The sequence below is a fragment of the Cadophora gregata genome (genome assembly GCF_030347475.1).
Source record: "Cadophora gregata isolate MNR1 chromosome Unknown scaffold_1, whole genome shotgun sequence".
Lineage (NCBI taxonomy): Eukaryota > Fungi > Ascomycota > Leotiomycetes > Helotiales > Ploettnerulaceae > Cadophora > Cadophora gregata.
In genome coordinates, this window is record NW_026695924.1 from 2,365,449 (window position 1) to 2,381,533 (window position 16,085).

A 16,085-nucleotide genomic window follows, 5' to 3' on the forward strand; every position below is an offset into this window, starting at 1 on the left:
CAACGGCCTACGCCTCCATGCTTTGACCCTCACGCTTCTTGGCATTCATTCCTCCTCCACGAGATTTATCTGTACCACGTGAAGCAGCGAAGCAGTGAACTAGTGTGCCAGGAAGCGGGTGTGTTGAAAGGCTAGAAACAATGACATGCTGTGCTACACTAAAACTAGGATACGAACTAAGGTTTTAAAAGGAGATCGATAAACATTAGTTGAGGTGAAAGTGACTGAGGTGAAGTAAAAACATTACGGTAAAGTTGTACTGTACAGATCAGGACACGGCAGGGCATGGCATGACATGGCATGGCATGAGATATGTGCTCTGCAGATATAGGCGCAGATGCAGATGTAGATGCAGCGTCTACAGTGCAGTGCATTTAAAACCTCCGCCTAAGCCTCATGGAGGCGCCTCTGAGGCCGAGGCTTGCTTACTTGGGATACTTACCGACTGATTGATTGCTCTCTGGTGGTTTCTGGGAAGAAGGATTGGGTGAGTAGATGGATTGATAGATGGGAAATGTAAATTATGACCAGGAAATTGAGAAGATAGTGAGGTACGTAACCTGAATCGGAAGGATGGTATCGTGGCGATGGCTGATATCTCTACTTGAGAAAGACAACACAAGCTGCTCGCTGCAATTCATTTACCGTATCCACTCTCAGAGGCAGGTAATGCTCAGTCGTGGCATACTGACTAGGGATAGAATGCCTACGCATGAGAAGCAGGTACCTTTAAAGACATGATCTGATAGCAAAGTCGGGTAAAGTAGAGTTAGATAGCCATTATATTTACTTGATTACTATTCGACTATCAACTACACTTTCGCTTCCTCCATCATCTATCTACCACACAACACCCTCATGTACTGCCGTCCTTCCTATTTGCCTACACTCAGACGGATGTGAGAGCGAAAGCAGGATATCTACCACAATGGCGCATTACCGAGCTGGACTCGCCTCGCCTCGACTCTCCTCGCTGCCTGCCTCTGCAATGCCAAAATAGGAAAATATTCCTAGTGGGAATGCTTCCCTCTGGTCTGTCTGCCAAATACAAGTATGAAAAGTAAAACGCCTGACTCATCGCTGATGCATTTCCGTGTATGCCCGGGCCCTAGAACGCTTCGTATGCTGCGTATTGGTATCGTATCAAAAAACAGTGACCCCAAACAAAGGAGAGAACAATGAAGGATAAAACGAAGAATTCCGTGCCGTGCCGCTCCTCCCAAAAGATACGGCAGTGTAGCCGAGAAAGAGCGGTGGCGGAACGGCGCGATATCCCGAGTTTCTTGGATGGATGTGACAGAGAAGAAACGTCGGGTGTTTGATACGGGATCCACCGAACTAATAAATACAATGAGAAGATATAGGAAGGTGTTCACCGCCTCGGATGAAGCTCAGCCGATACTGCCGCGAGAATGACTTGATCCGGAATCACTAGGTGTGCTGGGCTCGATGGCAACTTGAGACTTGATGGCCATGATCCATTCGTGTTGAAGTAATTCGGCGGCTGAGGCGCGTTTTTTGGGATCTCGGACGAAGCATCGCTTCAGGAAATCAATGCCTTCTGGGCTCAGCTGATCGATGGTCGGCAGTTGTGGAGGATTGCCTTGTGCGATGTTGTACATGATGGCCCATTCGTTATCGAGCGATGCCCATGGTCGGCGGCCAGTTGCCATCTCGAGGATCACGCAGCCGAGAGACCACACGTCGACGGCACCAGCCCGTCCAGGATTCTCGCCCTTAATGACTTCAGGAGACATGTACATAGGTGTTCCTGTCATTGACTTGTTCGCCTTACCAGGCTCAGCGGCAACAAGTGTCTTGCCTTGACGAGCAATGACCTTTGCTGCACCAAAGTCCACATACTTGATGACACCATTGTGGTTGAGCAGGATATCTAGGGTTACTGGTAAGCTATTTCATGATGTGGAGTAGAAGTTAAACTTACTTTCTGGCTTGATATCGCGATGAACAATGCCACTCTCGTGCAAATATGCAAGACCTTCGAGTAGCTGTAGCGAGTAAACCATGATGACCTGCTCATCCTCGATACGTCCATGCTCCAACAAACCAGCCAATGATCCTCCAGAACAAAATTCCATGAAAATATAGACTTTGTCTCGATGAACTTCAATCCCATGATACGAAACAACGTTGGGATGATCCAAGACTTCCAGGACATTCATCTCATCTCTGATCTGTCCTGCAATCGTCGGGATAAGCGACGGATCCTGTAGGCGAATCTCCTTCACTGCCATAAGATGACCGGAATCAAGGTTGATAGCTGCGTAGACAGAACCGAAAGTTCCACCACCAACGAAATTTCCTTGCTGCCAACGCATGTTTACGTTTGACGCAGATGATGATAGGAAGGTCAATGACCGATCGGCTTCACTCGACTCCTCAAGTACTCTGCCCAGAGCTTGCCTTTCAGCCTCCTTTTGTTTTCTCGCGTCGTCCAGATACGCCAACTCCTCAAGTCTTTGCTCCCGGACATATCTGGATGACTCTTCATCATCCAGCATACGGCTCATGTCCATTTTTCTGAACTGGCTTGCAATGGCTTCGATGCGTTGCTTCTCAGCCTGTGCAGCGAGAGTTGATCTTGCACCCATAATGTCAAAGTGAGAGATCAAAAGTGACATACAGCCTGCCACCTTGGCACGGAGTCTTGTGTACTCGTCCTCGCCAAGAGCAAGTATGTATTGTCCTTGTGTCATCTTCATTGCGAATTCCAGAGCTTGAACAGCCCATCGAAACGTTTTTCGGTCGGTTGCAATACAATCGTCACATACGAAGCTGACCCAGTCCAGAGCTAGCTTCGTCAATTTCAGATTGTTCATCTGCTTTCGGTTGCGATCCATGTAAAGTAAAGATCGCTGTCCGAATTCAGTTGCGAAGATGAAGCAGGTCTGGATGAGTTCTTGACAATCAAGACCAACAGTCTGCTTTCTCACAATTTCAACACTGTCCATGATCAAATTTGACAGCTTATAGACGACTTTTTTGATCTCTGTCAGTTTGAGGTTGACTTTCTTGAGGTTGGACCGTTGTTCCACGACCATATCCAGGTGCAAATCAATCGAGTCCAGGAACGCCTGTCGTGCATTTTGCAGCCGCGTTTGCGAGCCATCCGCAATGAGCCGCAGATGACCCATTTTGACATCAGTCGCCGGCTCCCGTATGTTTGCATCAACTTGTCTTCCATCCCAGGGCACCACGTTCTCAGGTCGCAGAACCAGAATATAAGGGTTTGTTGGGTCTTCTTGTACCTGGTCAGAGTGGTAACAGGTCCCAAGGATAGACTGGATGTCCTGTGGCCGGTTGTATAAGGATGGAGAAGCGATTAGGAATATTCCATCATGCTCGATGCTAGCTGTGTAGACTAAGAAGTGACCCGTCTCTATCAGTCGCGAGTAAAGCTGCTGTAGAGCTTCATGTCTTAAAGAGATGCTGAAATCCGTAGCGTTTTCAAAACGATCGCTGAGCTGCCGCGAGAAACGTTGCAGCATACGCTGTCGAACACGAACAGAATCGAGACTTTGCTTGTAACGTTTTGTCATCTCAGCAGCAGTTTCCTTGGGCTTCCGTTGAAGTTCTCGCTCAAAAGTTTGACTGAGTCGATAGAAAGCCTTGTGAGTAAGCGAGCTGAATTGCTCTGCAACTTCCACATCGCCACCTTGAAGATGGCGTCCGATCTCGTTTGAAAATTCCCATTCTTGCTCCAACACTTCGGCTTCCTTAAATGTGTTCTTGTTTCCGCCTAGTTTCCAGTTGAGCATCTTGAAGTAAAGCTTTAGGGCATCTAGTACTATTTGATCGAAGGATTCATCATCGATGCAAGGAGGAAGATCCCATCCAGGTTCCGGCTGGGATATTGTCAAGTATTCCTGTTTGATGCGTATAGCAAGCTTCAACAGGATCTGGAACTGCGATATCATTTGCTCTTGCATCATGGAGTTTTGCTGAGCAGAATCCTTCATCTTTCGGGCAAATTGAAGGCGGACTTTTATGATTTCCTCGATCAGTCTAGATGGGAAGTTGATGAGAGTCAACAGCTCTTCGATGTAAGGCGGAAGATGTCTTTTCGCGAAACCTTCAGAGTTTTGGATTAGCGTTCTTTTGGCTTTCATGATGACCTCAGAGACACCAATGATAATGCTCTTGTCTCCTTGCAACGACCGTAGGCCATCTTCCTTCAACAGCCTATCAATGAACGACGACTCGTCTGACAGTCCATTTCCAGATGGAGACCGTTCTTTGGCCCGAGTGAAATCCAATTCAGCATTTCCAACCCAATTCTGTAAGATTCCAAGTTCCGTGTTGATGAGCTCAGTCGTGTTGTGCCATGAGATGACAGCATCACAAGTTGCATGGAATTGAGGAGAAGCTGCGAGCTTGTTGGCAACCTCCAAAGCCATACGAGAAGGGTAAAGGCTTTCACACTTCTCGATCTTTGCGACAACGTCCCGTACTTGGTCGATCGGTGGTTTACCAGCTTCACTCTCCCCCTGGACCTGGAACCTGATGATCTCATCCAACAGGGTGTCTAGTGTCGTCCGTGTATCCTCTATCAGCCTTCGTTGCGCAGCCAGTGTCCGTCCGCAATTCTTCGAACGAATTCCTAACCATATTTCAGTGTTGAGATTCGCTCCTTGTTTGTCTGATGCTCCTATCAGACGCTTCTTTTCCTGTCTCACAACATCTCCCGTCAGAACCGAAGCTAACATTCCATGCCATTCCAACCGTTCTCGATTGGCAGGATCCTGAAGATCTTCTGCGGTTGGTTGCATGCTCTCATTGCCATAGAACAGCAGCGTTTCCTGGTCGTATGCATCACCATCGAAGTGGGGTTCCGAAGGCGACTCGTCTTCTGTGTCTGACCCAGTCCCGTATCCAATACTTGGTGTGTATGGCTCGAAGTACTCCATTGGCTGATCTTCTCGTAACCGTTGTACGTAGGCTTTCTCTTGAGCTCTGTATGAAGCGTTGGGATCCTGTCTGAAGCGAGACGTTGACATGGATCGGTTTCGGTCTGCCATCGAAATGTACGGAGGCTGCGGTGGTCGTCGCGCTGGAGCATATGTACTGGAAGGCGTCCGCGCTGGTGCAGTTGGTCTCTGGGGTCGACTTGTTGCGCCGTTGAGAACGGGAGTGTTTGGTGAAAACGGGGAAGCCACCTCCCCTCTATACATGCCGTTGCCATCTGTGCTACTTCGATGACTCCGCACACTGGAGTTGATACTCGTTACGGAAGATCGTGGGTCGAGGAGCGCAAGAGCTGGAGGCTGGTTAATGGGTCTGCTATCCACCGTGAGAACCTCATTTGGATCTGCAGAGGAGCCTGAGCCGCCCGAATCGCTCGTCTGCGCATGCGGCCGTTCCATCACCCTTGGGGTTTTGAGGATATCCAGGTCGTTAACCTCTGCCCCTTGAGAGAACCGTACTGCTCGCGGCGACAGATCAACACTCATGGCAGAGAAGGGCAGAGAGGCGAGGCAGGCAATATTGTCAACGATAGCGCGGTCAAGTAAGGTAATTTGTTTAGCGTACCCGCATTGGTATTCCAGGCCCGGGACAGGGTATCGGACAAGGGCAGCCCAGAGCCAGTTTTGGATCTGCCCGCGAATCCACGATCCTGATCCTGATCCTGATCCTGATACTCACGAACTAGAAGGAGAGTGATTGAACCAGAAGATTCGAAGTCTTTTGGACCTTGAGTCGTTCCGGGAACACCGCGCGATATGTAGGATATCGACGGGAAGCGGTACAGTGCGATTGGACTTGCGGGCAATGGAGGCTCCAACGTATCAATTGCTGCCGAAGGGGCGCTAGTTTTGTCGCGGAGGCAAAGTTCCGCGTGCCTGGATATCGAGATCTCGATTGCTCGCAATGTCGCATTAAGTAGCGAGGGTATGAACTCTCGAGATTTAGGAACAGAGTGTATGAGAGATAGTTCGACGTTGGGGAGATGGAATGAGTGATCCCGCCCTTTTGATATCGAAGCAGCCTCAGCGTTCACATTCCTTTTCTGCGATCTTCACAGTCCAAACCCTCTTGACTGTTACCCGACCTTACGCCTCGTAGACGCGTAGGTTTCGCCACCCAAGGACAACGAATGCGATGTCCTGAGCCACTGACTGTGGCCTGCTTTTGACTTTGTGGCTCAACTTCATCCTTGGACAAGGCTATAGCCAAGGTTCAGTTGCTGCAGAGCATAAATCCATCCAAGGAACACGCCGGGAACCTGATTTTCTGCCTTGAATAACCTTCACGCGTCGTACCGCCAATCCGGAAACGGGGCTTTAAAGCCGGGTCATATACCTTTTGAAGTAATACAGTAGTAATCCTTACTGGAAGACTAGCCTTCCTCGAATGTGACTATGATTGCTGGCAAAGAAGCAATTCAAAAAGAAGTAAAGAGAGAAGTTGGCGTCTGGCGGTCAGTGGAATGGGGTGGCTACTTTGTAAAATGTGAAGTTCACATAGGATACTGTGCCTATCTACCTTAAGGTATTATAGGTAGTCGTTGACTGGGCACATCACGCCCTGAAGAGGCAGCTAAACATATACCAAAGTGTGCTGATTTATTTGCGTGTGCTCAAAACAATTCAGAAGAGGCTATGGAAAGAGAAAAATGCACATTTCGTCCTAATAAGTAGCAAGGAGGAGATATGACATCCCAACTAAGGTTTGGAGTGTGTATAAGACTTAAATTGAAAAATAGAGCTCTGGAAGTGATCTCACTGATCTCAGTGATCTCATTTGGGCGAGTGGGTGCCCGTTGTCTTTGGCGGGGCATGCCGGACATTTCCCGACGAGCGCGTGTTCCTGTGCACGTCCAAACTTGGACCTTTCTTCTTGTACCTAACAGCAACATATCAACAGCCTTACAACAATTGGGGTCCTTGTATGAAGTGATGAGGACCTCATGACACCATTTATCGATACTGCATTGCTATGTCAAGCCAGATTGAGCCCAATGTCGCGTTGGCGACGCGTTCTGGGATTCTCACACCAGCATCAGACAATTCACTAAACCTCAGCGATGGCGTGAGCTTTGGAGGAAAGAAGCGCAAGCGGGATGGAAATACTATGGAAGATCTGCTGGGAGACAAATTTGTTGTGCGAGTGAGTACGGACTCTCCTTGACTAGCACGCAGTGCTGATATGAAGTCAGCCATATCCCTCGTCTGGCTTTTTCAAGTCGCACTCCCTCCAGCCACTAATGCTGTTGCCACGATCCAACCTTCCGCTCTCCTATATCGACATACTCTCCACTGGCAAAGGTTTGGCCAGTTCGCGGCTGTTTGAAACTCATGTCAAGATACTGGAATTAGAAGAGAGGATGGGAAACCAGCCGACGGTTTTGATAGCAAGACTCGACGATACTCGAACACTGTACGCAGTGGAACGAGAAAGCCGAGGTCTCTACGTTCTACTACAGCTCGGTTCATGGGTAAATCTGCAGGAGTTGAAGGCGGCAGCTATAGTGTCGAGGCAAGAGTTGCCAGACCGAGCAGGCCTTCAGCCCTCTGTGGACTTGCCTACTGCAGCCCCGGAAGTAAACAAGTACAGCAAGAAGAAGCGCTTGGCAATCGAAGCTATACAGTCCATGGTGAAGCGGCCTTCGACCGGTCTGTTGACGGAATCTCAGTCAGACTCGCAAACTCCAGTTGTTGAATCCGGACCAGAGCCAGTCTTTGTTGACTCTCCCTTGTCAATAGAAGGGAGAACTGATGGGCAAGAAACGACCGCGGCAACGAGCACCACATGTGTCCCTCCAGCTCTTTCCATGGATGAGGTCGCTGCACAACCTACAGCAACGGATATGTTTGACAATGTTCGGACATATTACCTGGAGGCTCTGTATCTTTCGAAGGCATGCCTCGATCCCGGCCCTTCTTAGCTCACTACTAACTTACTCTAGGCCTCATTAGCATACTTCGCCAAAGGACCTTTGTCTCGGGCTCGAGCTGCATTCCACCTGGACTATGATTCCAATCTCGACCTAAACGATCTTATCTCATTTCTAGAGAGCATGGTTATGTCGAGTACTCTCCTGGAAAAAAAGTATCGAGATGGGGTTCCGACCTGTGTCTCTCTGATCGATGTCCATGACCACACCGCAGACGAGGCAGCTCAAGCAGGCGGGAAACCCAAAAAGAAGAGGGCTAGTAAGAAGATGAAGCTTGGAAAGAACGGACTCTATCCCAACGAGGAACCCCTCATACGGCAATGGTGGGCAACCCACGATGATGATACCGATACAGGAGGGCCTGGTAGTTCTCGTGACGAACTGACTAAGACCCGGATCTCTCAACTACGGATTCGAGAAACTCAACTCCAGATGGTTGTGATCCTCGAAATTCTGGCTCTTCAGCCCCTGGCAACATCAACAGAAGATATTGGAGAGGGGTTGCCTACCGCCTTGCCAAGTACCGAGGCGGTGGGCTCCAAAGAAAAGCCCGCCAAATCAAAGAAAGCCGACCATCTCACCATGCTCCTAGATGTGCACATCGACAGATTATGCATATGGCAGTCTTTGGCCATTGAGTCCATGAATGCTACTCCTGTGGAATCACAAACCACCTCTGACCTGCCTTTTGGTCTTTCTAATCAAACAAAGCATACTGACAATATTCTCCGGGACTTTTGTGTTGAAGTGATTGCACCATTGTAAGTCAATCCAAAGAATCTATACTCCGTCATGTCTAACATTGCAGTTTCCAATCGCGTCTTCCTGATCGCTGTGCAGTCATAAATCGAAAGCTTGGAGGTCCAGTAGTTGTCTCGCCTCCAAAGCCAAAAGTCAAGTCTTCCAGCTTCTCCGGTGCTCCTTCGAGGCCTGGTGCTGCGACGAAACGACCTGTTCCTGTGAAGCCTCGTCGAAGCCTGAAACGGGTATTGACTGATGAGCGAGAGCGAAGAAGTATATCCCGTGGGCCAAACAAGAAAATTGCCCTAATGAGATCTGCCACAATGCCTATCATTCCGGGACTGAAGAGAGAAGTGAGCGAGGCTCCATCGCTGTCCAGTATACCTAGTGCCGATTCACAATCTCTCGAAGCAGCTAGAGGCGGCGTACTCAACTCAAAACGATTCTCCAGACGAGAAGTCGATCTCGGAAGTATGTTACCAGAGATGAATGCAAAGGCAAAGAAGCAGGCGGTTATCGACGCTGAGCTAAAGGAGGCGATTTCAGCTTTAAAGAAGCCAAATCGCGAGCTGGCAGGAAAGGCATTAGCCGAGACAGCTGAGAAACGATCCGTTAGCGCTCGAAAATCGAAGAAGCCTGTCAGGAACCCCCTATTTCAAGGAGTTCAAATCTCAGCAACACCAAAGGCAAATCGCCAGAGAGATATGTTTGCACAGCAGTCCCAGATGTCGAGTCTGGAACGTATGGTTGAAGAGGCATCTATGATTCCCGCGTCAAGTATCCCTCGAATTCCTCAATCGGTATCTCGGTCATCTGGTGGCTTCCAAAGCAATCCGCTGTTTTCGGATATTCAGGCAACGCCAACGAGGAAAGCTGTGCCGGCTTTCCCTAAACGATCAATGTCAACAATGGACCTTGGTGGCATTCCTTCTTCACCATTGCATGTGCGCCGCTCAAGTGCACAGCTATTCAACGCGGTGCCAGACTCGGCAGTAAAGAATCTGTCCACTTCACTGTCCTATGGCATTGAAGATACTCCTGTCAAGAGAAGGCCCGCAAGTAGCGTTGAGCATAGCCATCCAATGATGGCAAGCTTAGGAAGCGACAAGGAGAATGAGCAGTTACGAAAGAATGGTGGAGTAAGTGTTGGTGTAGGAGCAAGTCTAGAACTGAGTAAAGAGGACTCTATTTACAAGAAACTAGGATGGGATGACAATGATGATATTGATGACCTTGCATGAGTTATGAAAGGAGTTTGGGTCGGTGGGTATTGCATAGCATAGCGACGGGCATCGCTCTGGATGGGCTTGGTTGGCTGGTTGGGTTGGTTGGGACTGGATCGAATATTCTGCATAGCGTTGGCGCTCGGAGAGTTTTTGTACAGATTATAGCATTTGCATTAACATGCTAGAAACAAGGATTACGCATAAATTTCTGAATTCCTCGGCTCGCTACCTAGTGCTGGCAAAACAGCCTGATGTTGCTGTTGTTGACATTAAGTCGCAATTGGCACGTGCAAATCGCGCTAAGCGAGTGACCAGGGTGCAGCGCTGCCTTCTAGCGTACAGTTTCGCGCCTCCTCATCACCAATTCTCGTTATTCAACGCGCAGCGCCTTCACTAGTTCTTTGTCGCGTCTCATCGCAAATAGTGATAAAGGAAGACTCCTCCGTACATCCAACCACGTCTGGCCCAGCCACAACTATCTTCACCAAGCCAGCGCATTGCAAACTTGCGCTCGAATCGCATTCTCCTCCGCTTGTCTGTCTGCCCATCATGGATATACTCCAAGGTAAATTTCTCCCTTCCCTCTTTTCTGTCTTCCACCTGCTAACTCCTCAAACAGAATATGCACTCCCGGTTTTCCAAACCCTCACCACCCTCGAACCTTACACGCGCGCCCCCCTCCGCACCCTCTCAAATCTCTACACGCAATACTCCCCCCTCCTAACGCCCTACCTCGACTCCGCTCTCCGCACCTTACACACCTCTCCCGCGATCCTCTCCCTCGCCGCACTCCTTCTCCTCCTTATCATCGCCCTGCAGATCCTGTATTTCGTGCGCCGGGTCATGATGTTCTGGTTCCGGGTAGTGATGAAGCTTGTGGTTTGGGGATGTATTGGCGTCCTGGTTGCGGTGGTTTGGCAGAGGGGGCTGGAGAGGACGGTGGGGGATTTGGTGGGCTGGGCGGGAGAGGTGGCGAGGGTCTGGGAGAGGGAGTATAAGAGGTGGGAGGGCGTGCAGAATCAGGCTGGTGGGGGGAATAGTGGTACGGGGAGTGGGAAGGGGGGGTATGGGAGGACGAATGCAGGGAGTTCGTGGAGATGAGGGGAGAGAGACAGAGGGGAAGTCGGAAGAGTGCTGTGGAAAGTTGGAGAGTTGACTTGATCTTTCTTACGAAGTCAGGGTGTAATATGGTACTGGAAGACGTCGGATTCTAGAGTGGCTGGTTTGTCAACTTGGAGAGAGAACTGGAGTGGCTTAGAGATAAGGAAGTGTACTCAGGTTTGGCGTTTGGGCACGGCGGCTCCCTCAGGGTATTGATGGATGGTTGCATAATAATTAGAGTTTGGGTTGTCTTCTTGTACTGGATGCGGTATGATGCGCGCTTTACGGACGTTTTGGACTATGATGAGCACGGCAGTACGATGTATATCCAGCACGAGTACCTCATTGCAAAGATCTGGGAACGTGAACCCAAGTGACAGACAACTCTACAGAGCTTTTGGATATCATAATAAACGCCTACGCTATGCATTCCAGTCTTCCTTATCCGCCTGAACGCCAGATGCAAACCAATCCTTTTTTTACTCGTCATCACCATACTCCATGTCTATTTCATCGTTCGGTTCTTTCGGCTCCTGTGCCTCGTGAAATTGTATCGCATCATCGATATAGCTCAGTATCCCATTGACACTATCCTCATCCTGCACATCTAACCTCAAGTATGACACCATACTGAAGCTATCAATCAGACCCGCAACCGCCTTGTTCAGCCTCTTGAAACTGGCACCACGCATGACAGTCTGTGAATCTGCCGCCTCTCCCTCCCCAGTATCGACAGCTCCTTCCGCTGGATCATCATCTAAAAGAGTTGTATCCGGATCCAAGAACCGCTTCAACTCCCTCTTGCCCACCTGACCCTTCACCAGGTCCATCTTTGACAATATATTCACATGCGGCACCTCCAGCATAATCATCGCACTCATCGCACTCAACGTCCCCGCAAAGAACTTCGCTCGATCCACCACAAATGTCGCCTCCAACAAATACGCCGCACACAGATTGATATCCAGTGCTCCCGTCCTTGTCAGGTGTTTCACCAGCGCGGGCAAGATAGGAATATGCGTATACAGCTCAATCTGCCCAGGCATATCGATGATAATCAGGTATTCCTCTGTCAAAGGGTCCAAAGCTTCGGTTAGGAAGTCGAGGTTCTCGAGGAGGAACTCGAAGCAGTAGATTAGGCCGCCGTTGGGGCCGAGGCCCATCTCTTCCATTACGTCTTCCAGGGAGATGAGATCTTTGATGTCGAGGTCTGGGGCGTGGGTGAATTCTTCGGCGGCGGGGTCCAGGTTCACGTAGAAGCAGGAGCGGCGGTTGTTGCGGAGGTGGGTGATGAGGGAGGAGCAGAATGTGCTCTATTTGGGTTGGCTGTTAGCTATGCCTTGTTGACTGTTGTATATAATTGTATGATTCTCGAAACATAAAGACAACACAAACAAGCTGTTAACCAGAGAATGAAAATTAGGGACATACCTTTCCCGCACCCGCAGGTCCCATAACCAGAACACCGAACTTACTCATTGCGTCGTCGGTATCAGGTTGTGTTGTTTTGGTGTAGATGGCGGGGTACTCGAAATCGCGGTCTGACCTTCAGCCTTTTCTTCAGCTTGAGAAATTTACTCGAGGCTGGAGATCTTCGCCTTGATCCTAAGGCGCAATGGAGATTCCGTATTCGTTCAGGCACGTGGCGTATTCGCTTTGCCGTGCCGTTTCTGTGCCTCTTGCAATTTCAGAAAGGAAGTGGTACGTTAGCTGGCAGAATGGAAAAAATTCGCCGAAGTATGTTTCGCGGCGGAGCTAAGAGCAAATGCTGTATTGTTTTGGAACCTCTTCAACACAACAACTACTAAATAGAATCGACTAGAATCGACTAGAAATGATAGAATATGTAGAGATTTATTCGGAGCTTTTCCCAAATTTGAATTCTTGATCCTGCTTATCTTTTGTGATCCTTTCCAATAGCCTGGATACCTAGTAATAAATGTCGCTTATCCCCCGCCTGTCTTTCTTTCTGTCCCTCAATCAGCTTCGGCGAATACGTGTTGAGCTGATAGTAGATTTCTGCCCGGCGCAGAAATCTTACCATAATAAGAATCAACAAATCGGTATCAATGTAAAAGGCGAATATCCTATCTCCGGCTCTGTTGACCAATCCGTCGTTATGTTATGCGTCTTCAGAGTGAATGGAGGGGTCAAAGGCGGTGAGACTCCCACCTCAGCCAGCGAGCACACCATTCCCCCCCGAAGTGCACGGACGATTCTCTAGCGTGCTTTCTCACAACTTTTGCGATTGCACAACAACCCTTTCGAACTTCTCTTTAAAACCCTCACCTGTTGATTTACCCTTTATCTCTTCTACAACTATCCTTTCCACTCTTCTTCCACACCCCGTCTCCCCCTACTTCACATTCTAATACCGCAATCATGGTCGCTGCCACTAATGGAGTTGCTCACCACAACCAGGGACACTTCCTGTTCACCGTATGTTGTTCTCTTTGGGGCTTGGTGACACATTTGCGAGGTTCATTTACTGACGATATCCATTAGTCCGAGTCCGTAGGAGAGGGGCACCCAGACAAGATCGCTGATCAAGTCTCCGACGCCATTCTCGATGCCTGCTTAGCCGTTGACCCTCTGTCCAAGGTTGCTTGCGAGACTGCCACCAAGACCGGTATGATCATGGTCTTCGGTGAGATCACCACCAAGGCACACCTCGACTACCAAAAGGTCATCCGAAATGCCATCAAGGACATCGGTTACGACGACTCGGCGAAGGGTTTCGACTACAAGACTTGCAACATCTTGGTTGCCATTGAGGAGCAATCTCCCGATATCGCACAAGGTCTGCACTACGAGAAGGCTCTCGAGCAGATGGGTGCTGGTGACCAGGGTATCATGTTCGGCTATGCCACCGACGAGACCCCAGAGTTGTTCCCTTTGACCCTCCAGTTGGCACACAAGCTCAATGCTGCTATGTCTTCTGCTCGCAGAGATGGAAGCTTGCCATGGCTCAGACCTGATACCAAGACTCAAGTCACCATTGAGTACAAGCACGATAACGGTGCCGTTGTCCCAGTCAGAGTAGATACTGTTGTCGTCTCTGCTCAGCACAGCGAGGATATCTCCACTGAACAGCTCCGAAAGGAGATCAAGGAGAAGATCATTAAGAAGGTTATCCCTGCCAAGTACTTGGATGATAAGACCATTTACCACGTATGTTACTCGAAACTTACCGCAATATTCATTTACTAACCTAACATTTAGATCCAACCTTCCGGACTCTTTATCATTGGTGGACCTCAAGGTGATGCCGGTCTTACCGGCCGAAAGATCATTGTTGACACATACGGTGGATGGGGAGCCCACGGTGGTGGTGCTTTCTCCGGAAAGGATTTCTCCAAGGTCGATAGATCTGCTGCATACGTCGCCCGATGGGTTGCTAAGTCCTTGGTCAACGCCAAGCTTGCCCGCCGTGCTCTCGTTCAACTCTCATACGCCATTGGTGTTGCGGAGCCCCTCTCCATCTACGTCGATACCTACGGTACATCCGATAAGACCTCTGCTGAGCTCGTTGAGATCATCAACAAGAACTTCGATCTCCGCCCAGGTGTCATTGTCAAGGAGCTCGACTTGGCCCGCCCAATCTACTTCCAAACTGCCAAGAACGGCCACTTCACCAACCAGAACTTCAGCTGGGAGAAGCCAAAGACCCTCACTCTCTAAATCTTACACACTACCTACACGTTGCCATGAATATGGTGGAATGACTCAACGTCTTCTACTCGAGGCAGAATATCTGTTTTTCCTATGGGACTCTCACGGCGAAATGATTTGACGAAAAAAGGGCATGGTCTCAACGACCTCGGGGTTACAACGGAGTTTTTTCCTTCTTGATTCGATAATCGGTACATTTACCAACTTTCGCGATGCTTTTCTGATCCGCAACATTTTCGAAGCTTTCTCTTCTGTTTTTGACCGTTATTTTGTGGGCAGCAAGCAAGGTGCACAAAAATAAAGCGCAAAGAAGATAAAAGTCTTTCAACATAGACCGTAGATAAGACAGGCAGGGCATCACACATCAACGGGAAACGGGTCTCCTCTCTCTTCGCAGGAAGAGGAGTCAGACTCTGATATCCCGGTTTTGATATTTGATTTTTCAATATCTCTGCACCATAGAGAGCAGCATTAGCAAACTATATCTGGCGTTTAGGGAGAACTTCAACATCTTCTTCTGGCTGGATCTGGTGGTCGGTTGGGTCTGGTTTTGTTCTGCGCGCCTCGTTGGTGTTCTTGGAACGAGGCTTGGGCGGACGACCGGGCGAGCCAGCGACTGGCCATCATAAGCAAGCACATTATACCCCATGTGTGCTCTCTTCACAGCTACGTGCTAGTATGCGGAGAATCGGGTTTTTAGATAGAAGTGTGGTATGAATATACTGCGTTTGCATCTAGATGTTGTTCCATCCATGTGTTTGTTGACTTAATGTGATGTGATGTAATGTAATGTTACGTGACGTGAACTGACTCCTATTCATTCATATATACCTGTCAAAGTTATCTCGTAGAATCAACTGCCTTGGTGAGTAATTGACATGCAAGCCGCTTCAGAATAAGGATTTAACGCCAACACATACACGGTATCTGCTTGTATTCTCCGCTGTCCCGAAATCGACGTCTGAGTATACGATGCTGAGGACAGGTAACAAACATTGACTAACACTACCTTCCCTCTTACAAGTATCTCTTTTATCAACTGGCATACTGTACTGCACATCAAGGGCATCAAGATGCAGAAATATTCAAGCACAAATCGTGAATGGTTAGTATCTCCGAAACACCATTGTCGGACCCCAAAGTCATCAATACTCGGAATCGAATCTTGTTCATTTGGGCTATCAGAATTGACATCATCAACTCAGCACAGAAGCCGGACTTTAATCATACCAAGGAAGGTGCACCGGTTGACAAAGTACTGAGATCGGAGAACATACTGTAATCCAACACTGTCTGTTGGGCATTTGGACTGCACCATGGTCTAGTTGAGGTGCTGAGTGATCGGTTTGTTGATGCTATTAGATTCGAATGAGGTAGGAAATCTTTTGTGTTATCGTGTCTTGTTTGAGAGGATACGGTCCATATAGTAA

The 16,085-nt window shown here is 48.9% G+C and overlaps 5 protein-coding genes across 6 annotated transcripts; 3 read left to right on the plus strand and 2 right to left on the minus strand.

Annotated features, from left to right (window-relative positions):
• Positions 1–787: 787 nt before the first annotated feature.
• Positions 788–6,248, minus strand: SSK2 (Suppressor of Sensor Kinase (SLN1)). The gene is made up of 2 exons (XM_058493958.1): positions 1,946–6,248; positions 788–1,894 (listed from the first exon to the last, which is right to left on the minus strand). The coding sequence occupies exons 1-2, from the start codon at positions 5,469–5,471 to the stop codon at positions 1,392–1,394; spliced, it is 4,029 nt and encodes a 1,342-aa protein (XP_058364160.1). The 5' UTR covers positions 5,472–6,248; the 3' UTR covers positions 788–1,391.
• A 2-nt stretch (positions 6,249–6,250) lies between these two features.
• Positions 6,251–10,087, plus strand: ONS95_000787 (uncharacterized protein). Of its 2 annotated transcripts, none has more exons than XM_058493960.1 (3): positions 6,251–7,879; positions 7,928–8,676; positions 8,724–10,087. In XM_058493960.1, exons 1-3 carry the CDS (start codon positions 7,226–7,228, stop codon positions 9,895–9,897), a joined length of 2,577 nt encoding a protein of 858 aa, XP_058364162.1. In that variant the 5' UTR covers positions 6,251–7,225; the 3' UTR covers positions 9,898–10,087. The 2 variants fall into 2 exon arrangements, with proteins under 2 accessions (XP_058364162.1, XP_058364161.1); XM_058493959.1 differs by having other exon boundaries at positions 6,251–7,128; positions 7,178–8,676.
• Positions 10,088–10,146: 59 nt separating this feature from the next.
• ONS95_000788 (uncharacterized protein) lies at positions 10,147–11,359 on the plus strand. Its single transcript, XM_058493961.1, has 2 exons — positions 10,147–10,447; positions 10,502–11,359. The coding sequence occupies exons 1-2, from the start codon at positions 10,432–10,434 to the stop codon at positions 10,981–10,983; spliced, it is 498 nt and encodes a 165-aa protein (XP_058364163.1). The 5' UTR covers positions 10,147–10,431; the 3' UTR covers positions 10,984–11,359.
• FET5 (ATP binding protein) lies at positions 11,360–12,680 on the minus strand. Its single transcript, XM_058493962.1, has 2 exons — positions 12,415–12,680; positions 11,360–12,296 (listed from the first exon to the last, which is right to left on the minus strand). The coding sequence occupies exons 1-2, from the start codon at positions 12,460–12,462 to the stop codon at positions 11,463–11,465; spliced, it is 882 nt and encodes a 293-aa protein (XP_058364164.1). The 5' UTR covers positions 12,463–12,680; the 3' UTR covers positions 11,360–11,462.
• Positions 12,681–13,269: 589 nt separating this feature from the next.
• Positions 13,270–15,367, plus strand: SAM2 (methionine adenosyltransferase sam2). Its single transcript, XM_058493963.1, has 2 exons — positions 13,270–14,154; positions 14,206–15,367. Exons 1-2 carry the CDS (start codon positions 13,615–13,617, stop codon positions 14,662–14,664), a joined length of 999 nt encoding a protein of 332 aa, XP_058364165.1. The 5' UTR covers positions 13,270–13,614; the 3' UTR covers positions 14,665–15,367.
• The last annotated feature ends 718 nt before the right edge of the window (positions 15,368–16,085 follow it).